This window comes from Sorex fumeus, unplaced genomic scaffold, assembly GCF_029834395.1.
Source record: "Sorex fumeus unplaced genomic scaffold, SorFum_2.1 ptg000064l, whole genome shotgun sequence".
Taxonomy (NCBI): domain Eukaryota; kingdom Metazoa; phylum Chordata; class Mammalia; order Eulipotyphla; family Soricidae; genus Sorex; species Sorex fumeus.
The window spans coordinates 1,716,961-1,726,481 of record NW_026606121.1 but is presented as its reverse complement, the minus strand read 5'-3'; the positions used below and the strand labels follow the sequence as shown (position 1 = coordinate 1,726,481).

The 9,521-nt window shown below is 48.5% G+C and overlaps 1 protein-coding gene across 1 annotated transcript in view; it reads left to right on the top strand.

The window, feature by feature from the left end:
* Positions 1-386: 386 nt before the first annotated feature.
* The window catches only part of ARPC1A (actin related protein 2/3 complex subunit 1A), a 33,111-nt gene continuing 23,976 nt past the window's right edge, over positions 387-9,521 (top strand). The window contains exons 1-3 of the mRNA XM_056128542.1: positions 387-532; positions 5,705-5,797; positions 8,097-8,201. Coding sequence (XP_055984517.1) covers positions 5,734-5,797; positions 8,097-8,201 — 169 coding nt within the window. The 5' untranslated portion in view covers positions 387-532; positions 5,705-5,733. The remainder of the gene's footprint in view (positions 533-5,704; positions 5,798-8,096; positions 8,202-9,521) is intronic.

Genomic DNA, 9,521 nt, shown 5'->3' with positions numbered 1-9,521 from the left:
ACTGCCTTCGCGGGTTACAGGGGCGAAACGGAATAGCCGATTCTCAGTCGGGAACATGTGATTCTGACTAAGGAAAGTCCGAGAAGGTTCCTCGGCAGCGAGGACCCCCGGGGCTCTGACAGGCCTGGAAGGCGCTGCTAACACCCCGATGCCGTCTCCTGACAGAAACTCCACAAGTCAACCCAAGGGTCTGCGCCCATTCTCGGAGACAAAGAGCAAGAGGTCGTCCCGGATGCTTCGCCGCCCCCCACGGGCGCGTCAGAGGGGCCGGAGGGCCCCGGGGAGGTCTCCACCCGCCGAGCGCCGCGCCCCCGCCTCAGCCGCTCCGAACTCCGGCCGCGCGCCCGCGCCGCGCATGCGCACTCCGCCCGCGCGGCGGCGCTGCGCAGGCGCCGTGGCCGTTTCCGGGATCTGTCAGCCGCTCCCTGCGGGCCTCAGTCCTCCGCCCGCGCCCGCCGGAGCCAGTTCGCGTCGACTGACCAGAGTCCGCGAATCCTCCGCTCCGACCCCGCCCGGACCGCGCCGACCCCAGGTAAGGGCGGCAGGGCCGAGCCCCCGGCCCCGTGGGTCTGCACCGCCGAAGGCGAGCCGCAGGGAGCGAGGCGGGGGCCGAGGCCGCGGGGCCCACTGAGGGGCGGGCCGCGCCTCGCCGGGCGCCCAGGGGGCGGGGATCGGGCTTCCCCCAGTCCACGGGCGGCCCCGCGCCGCAGCTTCGCGCCCCGGGCCCGCTTTGAGGCGAACGAAAGACCCCTGTCCTGCCTCCACGACCCCGTTTGCAAACCTCGATCGTGCCCCCCGCGGCACCGCCGGTGAAACTGCGACCGCCCCGCGGGCGGGGAACGGAGACCCAAGGCCTGCGTGGGCATCTTGAATCGCAAGACTGCCCGCCGTGGGCGCCCGGCGACAGTGGCCCTGGTCTCAGGCGCCCTCTGTGACCCCAGCCCCCCCCCCCCCCGGGGGTTTGAGCGTCCCGCCCCGCCCGGCGCCGCCTGCTGGGTGCCGTCGGCCCCACCGTCCGCTCCGCGCCCACCTCCGCGGGTTTGCCCCGCTGGGGGGGCGGGGCTGGGAAGTGCTGGGCGGAGGGGGCTGCATTCCCGAGCCTCAGTTTCCTCTTCCTCAGCGACAGCGGGCGGCGAGATCGCGGGCCTCCCGCTGGGCGGGGTGGACTGCACGAGCATCTGTGCGCACCCGCCCTCCGCCCCACCCCCGGCTGCCCGGGGGACCCGGCGTCTGCCCGCTTCTTTGGGGCTTCCGGGCCGCCCGCCACCGCCTCCTGAGTACATCTGAGAGTCTGTGTTGCCGGGACCATCTGTTCTTCCTCTGGGGCCTTGGCAGCTGAAGGAAACACTCACCTCTTTGGGTTGGTTTTGGGGGACAGTAAGCAGTGTCGGGGACCCATCCCGGATCTGTTGCATGCAAGCCGCTCTCTCTCCAGTCCATGCTGACCTCCTTGTAGCTCCCTCCATTTGTTGCCTAAAAATTTTCCGCCCTGGTTTCTATCTAACCTGCTTAGACGGAGGTTCTTTAGGTATTTTTGGAGCGAGGATGGCCAGGAGGAAGGACTGGAGGAGCAGCTGCCCTGGGGGTTCCTCCAACCCCCATGCACACACTTGTCCTGGTCAGCAGACACATCCCTGGGCCTGGGAACCCTAACCTTCAGGTACACCCAGAGAAGTGGAGTATTTCCAGGAGGTCTCCTGAGAACCCCAGAAAGTCCTCCCTAGAGAGAGAGAGTGAGAGAGTCTTGCAGGATGTTTTAGATCTGTCAGATAGTGGATGCAACTGCCTCCACCCGCCAAGTCTTGGGGGGGGGGACTCTGAATTCTGTTTCTCCAGTAATCAAAGTGAAAAGGGGGGCTCAGCTTGGAAAATCAAGAGTTCCTAGTTGGAGGGAGCATGCTAGTCTTCTGATCTCGTTCATGAGTCCTAAGCTACTTCTGTATAAAGAAGTTGGAGGTAGCCTGCTGGCAAGCCCTGTGCCCAGGACTGGGACCTGTCCCTGCGTTCCGGAGGGCGTGGTGCCCTGGTTGGAGAACCTGTTGTCGCTGGGCTGGGTTATGAGAGTACTTAAAAATGGGATGAATCATAGTCTTGAAACAGCCTGAGCAGGGAACTGAAATCCCTACTTGTATGAAGATAAATATGTATGCATTTGTCCCCATTGCCCTGGTCAGAGTTTGCTGCTTGCATGACCGTTCAGGAATGATCCAAAGCCTCAGGTGGGAGGAAGGAAGGGAATGAACATGCTTTCATTTTGTTACCTCATTTCATCATCCTACCAGTCACCTAGGGATGTCAGTGATCAATGGCCCTTTTACAGATGAGGAAAACAGATTTAGAGATACTGAGTAACATGGTCTCAGCTGTTAGGTCAGTTTTATGTTAAATCCAGGACCCTTACCTCAGGCCTGGCTGAAGCCAATGTCAGAATTGCTAGAGGTGGCAGGGGTCCCTGAAATCATTATATTAGCTGCAAATCATTATCTCCCTCATGCTTAGATCTTATAAAGTTATCAGTTGGAGCTGGAGTGATAGCACAGAGGATAGGGCGTTTGCCTTGCACATGGTCGACCTGGGTTCGATTCCCAGTATCCCATATGGTCCCCCGAGCACCGCCAGGAGTAATTCCTGAGTGCAGAGCCAGGAGTAACGCCTGTGCATCGTCAGGTGTGCCCCAAAAAGAGAAAAAGAAGTTATCAGTAGATGCTTACCAAATTTAATGTCACAGAGGGGTTGAACATGTCACTTAACTGTAGAGTACTTGCCTTCCATGTGTGAGTCTGAGTTTGTGCCTCAACAGTACAAAAATTAATTCCATGTCACCAGCGTTTTGTCTCTCTCCTTTTCTTTCTATATCCATTAAAGCAAAGATTTCCAGATTTCACTTAAATTTGAATCACAGTTTAGAAATTATAATTTCCACCCTATGACAGAAGGTATCTTCTGGGTACAAAATTCAACGTGTTTTTCTTTATTCATGAATTTGGTGACTGCAAGATGGGTACATTGTCATTGTCAAATATGAGTGTCCTCCTGGCTTAGACTTAAAATAGCCACATGGTTATAAAAGAAGTGCAGGTCTGGGTGTATGTCCACATATAGAATATGAATGATATACCGAAATTAGAAGTGCAATTTTAGGTGTAATTATGCATTGTCTGAATGTTTACCTCTTGGAGCTTTGCTGCATTGCCTATCCAACTGACTTGAATGAGAAAGCTTTTGCAGCTCTTAAGAACTATACGTGAAATTTATGCTTTTATTGCTTGTACACATTCAGTTATTACTTTGCAGTCCACATGTGTTTAATTAACAAACAAGCCTATAAAATGTGGCTTTTAAACTAAATTACATTTAATGAAAGAGATATTGGTATCCTATGTTATTTAAAGTAGCTAGCAGACATTGTTAGGGAGAGTCACACAGTTGTAAAAATTATCTGAAGTTTAATTTTTGTTTGGGGGCCACACCTGGTGGTGCTCAGGTACCAACTTCGCTTGGTATAGCAGTCACACTTGCTGGTACTATTGGGGTCATGCAGTGCCCGAATCCATGTTGGGCATCCTTCACGCGAAGCATATGCTCCTAACTGAGCTATCTCCCTGGCCCCTGGAAACAAATTAGTCATCTTTAGTTCATTTTTTTAAATTAGAGGCTATTTGTTAATTTGTGAACTGGAATTTTCTTTCTGAAACTTGAAGGGAAAAAGTGAATAGCCCCCATATTTTCACTCTTAGACCAGTATATTGAATGCTGACATTTTTCTGCCATCTTCCAGATATCAGATATTAATTACACTATTATTTATCTGTTTATTTATTTACTATTTGGCCTCCTTTATAACAATTATATGTGTATTTGCTTCCAAACTACTTTGCCTGTTGGAGTTGGATTATTCTCACAACATCCAGTGGCACCTCCATTTATTTCCTGTATAGGAATCCCTATCTCACTTGTCTCCACCTTAGGTTAACATACTTAAGTTTACATGTATTGAAACTTCCGTGTCATGATGGGGCCTCTTACAAATGATTGAAAGTGGGAGGGAGCTTATAGGTTAATAAATCTAGATTTCGGTGCTGAAGAAATAGAGAATATATTTTTAAAAATTATTTTCACAGATTCTTGGTTCTCATCAAGTTCTAATAAAAAATTTGAAGAAGCTTTAGGGACCAGAGTGATAGTACAGCAGGTAGGGTGCTTCCTGGTGCTTCAGATTTGATCCCCGGACCCCCCCAGGAGTGATCCTTGATCTCAGAGCCAGGAGTAAGCCCCAAGAACCACTGGGTGTGCGTCCCCTCACGCCTCCCCCCCCCCCCCCCCCAGGAAAGACTAAGCTTGAGTCCCTGGGTTTTATCACCAGAGCCACATTTGCACTGTTGGGAATGGCTGCTGTTTGGGGGGAGTGGGGTGAAAGAGATGGTCTCTCCTAAGCAGTTCTCAGAGCACCACATAGTCCTCCAAGTCAGTGGGGCTAGTTAGTGCCAGGGCCTGAGTTTGGACCCCATAGCTTCCATGATGCTGGGGACTTCCAGAGACCACTGTGGTATTGCTGGGACCTTCAGGCTTATACCTTGTGGTACTTGGGGGGTTTCCCAGGCTACCCCTGGTGGTGCCGGTGGACCAGGTGACATGAGAGTTTGAACTTGGGTTCTGGCAAATGCTTTCCCAGCATAGTCCTGCTTTATTTAAAACAAACCAAAAAATTTAAGAGTAGAACACATGGTGGGCCAGAGAGATAATACAGAGGGAATACATTTGCCTGGCATTCAGCAGACCCAAGTTTGATCCCCAGTTTCCCATATGGTCTCCTAATCACTACCAGGACTGACTCCTGAGTGCAGAGCCAGGAATAACCCCTGAGCACCACTGGGTTTGACCCCAAAACATAGTAAGCAAAAGCAACAAAACAGGATACATGGGAGCAGGAGAGAGAGTGCAGCCGGTAAGGCCTGGCATGCAACTGACCAGATTTGGTTCCCTTTCTCTTTACTTCCTGTAACCTAGCAGTTAGGTCTGGTTCTTGATTGGATTTAGAGTAAATATGCTTGCCATAAATACCCATAAAGAGATTAACCGTGTTATCAGATTTTTCTCTCTTAAAAGGATTCTAGTCAGGCTGATAAATTACATGGTCATTGTATGTGATGACATGGGTCTCATGTGACTTTCTATAGAGTCCTACTAAGCTAGATTGTTTCACTATTTGTGACACTAAATGCAGGTTTTTTTTTTTAATTTTAGAGGTATATTTTCCCTTTGTAATGAAGTAATCTGTGGAATGATAAATTGGAACGATGAATATTCTGTAACCCAACAAGTCTTTAATCTATCATTTGAGTCCCTTGTTGACATGTGACAATGTTACATATTAGTTGTTACAATGCTACTTCTGTTTAACTTAATTGATTAATACTTAATTGCAGTTAAATATTGACATCTTTTTAATGCAAGCATAATGTTTTATTTATCTCCAAACATTTTAATTCCCAGAAAAATAATGTTTGGGGGGAGGGGGCTATATGTGTTCAGGGGCTATCTATTTCTGGCTCTGTGCTCAGGGATCACTCCTGGCAGGGTTCAGGCGACTTCCAGTGCTGAGGGTTGAACCTGGGTTAGCTGTGAGCAAGGCAAGTGCCTTAACTCTGTACTCTCTCCCACAAAACCTGCATTTTAAAAGGTTTTCCCCTGTTACTCATTACAGCCTTTCATCCTTTGAGAACACTAAGAATAATGTCCCTGCATCAGTTTTTACTAGAGCCAATCACCTGTCACGCCTGGAACAGGGATCGTACCCGTAAGTATCCTGTTAATTTTGCTGCATTATTTTAGTATCTTTGATGTTTTCAGATTTATGAACTTGTAGGACTCACATATTTTATTGTCAGCCGTGAATGGGACAGAACATAGATTTAGAAGAAAAGCTAGCTAATTCTTGGGGTTACAGATAGGAAAAACAAGGTCTCGAGTGTTACCAGGACTTCTTCAGTGGTGAGAATGGACAGATAGTACAATGGGTAGGGCACTTGCGTGCACATGCCTGACCTAGTTTTGATTCCCAGCACCCCCTATGGTCCCCTGAGCACCACCAGGAGTGACTCCTGAGCATAGAGCCAGGTGTAAACCCTGAGCACAGCTGAATGTGTCTTGAAAACCAAAAAAGGTAAGGTAAAGGCCCTCCCGTTGATTGATTTGCTCGAGCGGACCCAGTAGCGTCTCCATTGGAGACTTTGTTGTTACTGTGTCTGGCATATCGAATACGTCATGGGGAGCTTGCCAGGCTCTGCCGTGCGGGCGAGATACTCTCGGTAGCTTGCCGGGCTCTCCAAGAGGGGCGGAGGAATCGAACTCGGGTCGGCCATGTTGGCTGCGTGCAAGGCAGACGCCCTACCCGCTGTGCTATCGCTCCAAAACAAATATAAAATAAACTGTTAACAGAGGTGAGCTTGACTTCTGAGTCTCTGCAGGCAACGTAAACTAGGATTTATGCTGTTTGTAATGAGCATAAATGAGTTTCTCATTTTCTGTCTTCAGCACATTGGAAATGGAGAAAATTCTTATAAGTAGGTGTAGTACAAGCAAAGTAACATAATGTAAGGATGGAGCAAAAAATAAAAATTTTCAAGGAAAAAGTATGGTATTGTGTCTGTCAGTTATAGCCTAGATTGTATTTACAGTATTACATAACTTCTTTGAGGTGCAATTCACATTAATATAAAACTCACCCTTTCAGGGGCTGGAGCTATAGCACAGCGGGTAGGGCGTTTGCCTTGCACGTAGCCAACATGGCCGATCCAGGTTCGATTCCCAGTGTCCCATATGGTCCCCTAAGCACCGCCAGGAGTAATTCCTGAGTGCATGAGCCAGGAGTAACCCCTGAGCATCGCCAGGTGTGACCCAAAAAGCAAAAAAAAAAAAAAATTCACCCTTTCAGCAGTTTATAATTCAGGGGACTGAAGAGATAGCACAGTGGTTAGGGTGCTTGCCTTGTACATGGCTGACCTGGGTTTGATCCCTAGAATCCCATATGGTCCCCTTAGCACTGCTGGGAGTGATACCTGAGTGCAGAGCCAGGAATAACCTCTGAGCATTACAGATGTGACCCTTGAAACCCCCAAAAATACAAAATAAATAAAGTATATAATTCATTAACTCTAATTACATACACCCAGACTTATGCAACTCTTATCACCATTTAGTTTCAGAACGTTCTCATCACTCCAGGGTGACAGTCTTTAGCAGCCACTCCCACTGTGCCCCAGAATTGTCTGTCCTAGGCAACCACTAAACTCCTTTCTGTTTCCATGGATTGGCCCAGCTGAATATTTTGTACAAATGGAAGCAGTATAATAGCTTCTTGCATCTGGCTTCTTTGAGCACAGTGTTTTCCATTTCATCCACATTGTAGCACCTATCACAGCTTCATTCCTTACTTTGGCTGAGTAATTTTGTACAGACATACCACATTTTGTTTGTTCATCAGTTGGGTTTTCATTTTTTGGCTTTTGCAATAAGGTTACTGTGACCATTCATATGCAAGTTTTTCATGAATATGTGTTTTTAGTTCCCAGGTTTTCATTCTCTTATAAGTTATATACCTTCTCTTAAAAGTTATATACCTTAAAAACTTCTCTTAAAAATTAGATAATCTCAGAGCTTTGGATTTTTGAGAAGTCCGATTTTTCTATTTTATTGTTGCTTATGCATTTGCTGCTGTAAGTAAGAGTTCATTGCCTAATTCGAGACTACAGAGATGCATACTGATATTCATCTCTGGAGTACAAACCTGGCAGAGCTAGAGCCACCAGGGCCTCATCCAGTGGTGCTCAGGGGTCATCTGGTATCGGGGATCAAACGGGGTCCTCATACATGCAAGCTTTGTGTGCTGCCCCATTGAGCTCGCTCCCCAGTCTGGGACCCATGCTTCAAAACAGCTTTCTCCTCCCTCCCTCCCTCACTCCTTCTCTCCCTCCCTCCCTCCCTCCCTCCCTCCCTCCCTCCCTCCCTTTCTTCCTTCCAACATATTCCCCCCTTTCCTTTAGTGGCGATCACTTCCAGTTTGAATGCTAACCATTTCACTGACCTTTCCCCCCCAGAGATTGCCCTGAGCCCCAACAATCATGAGGTGCACATCTATAAGAAGAATGGGAGCCAGTGGGTGAGAGCTCACGAGCTCAAAGAGCACAACGGCCACATCACAGGTAAGGTACAGAGAGGGCACGCCATGGCTTCCCAGCCAGCCTTTCGCCACTAAGTCACCAGATGAAATAAGTTTGCCAAAGCATTTAAAGTGGGGCAGCAAACCGTCATGCCCAAACGTAAAGAGAGTAAGAATGAAATTGTCTGCCATAGAGGCAAGGGAGGGGTGGAGTGGGGGGTGGCAGGAGGGACACTGTGGACATTTGTGGTGGGGCAATGTGCACTGGTGGAGGGGTGGGTGTTCGATGATTGTATGACTGAAACTCGTGAAAGCTCTGTAACTATATCACGGTGATTCAATAAAATAAATAAAGTGGTGCTGCATTTGGGATGGTCTTCTTCAGAAAATGTGAGTGGGGAAAAAACCCACTGGTGAGCTCATTTGTTAAGCACTTCTTTGTGCCCAGCTGGTTCTGAGCATCCCCAGGGATAGCATGTGCCTAATGTGGGGCCTGAGATCTGCAGTGAGGAGAGACAGTGGAAGTGACGGCTAGACAGCCTGTCAGCTGTGAAAGTGTATGCGCAAGTGTAAGCCAGGCTCTGTTCCCTTATGCTGGGGAACACAGTGTCTTTCAGAAGTTTCTTACATGTTGTTTTTGGAGTGAAAAAGACATTCCACAATCTTGGGGAGGGTTAAGAGTAATGAACATCCATATTTCTGCTCCCCCAAATTTACAACTTTTTTCATGTGCCAAAAACGTCGGAAGCAAACATGACAATGAGGAATATTATTTTATTTTATTTATTTATTTTTGCTTTTGGGGTCACACCCAGAGATGCACAGGGGTTACTCCTGGTTCACGCAGCCAGGAATTACTCCTGGCAGTGCTCAGGGGACCATATGGGATGCTGGAAATCGAACCTGGCTCTGCCGCATGCAAGGCAAACACCCTACCCGCTGTACTATCGCTTCAGCCCCAAGGAATATTACTTTAGATAATGATAAAAGTCTCCTCCCCACTAGCCCTGCTCTGTCCTGCTGAAGTTAGTCTGTGATTTAGTGAGACATATCTTTTCTCTTTCTTACTTCTGATTTGTATGTCAAACAGTCTTTGTGCTGCAGGCTAATTTTTGGGGGAGGGAGGTTGAACCACATCTGGCATTGCTCAGGGGACCATAGGCAGTGCTGGGGATCAAACCTGGGTGGGCTACATGCAAGGCAAGCACCCCGGTACTCTCTCCAGCCCTTTAGCCACTGTTTTTAAATGCTGTTCACCTGGCCTGTCTCGTATTTGTCCTAAAGCTTGCTTTTGCATTCCACGTGTCTGAGTTATCTACTGCTAAATTCAGATCAAGGTTATTCCTTTTTTCTTGGGGTGTAG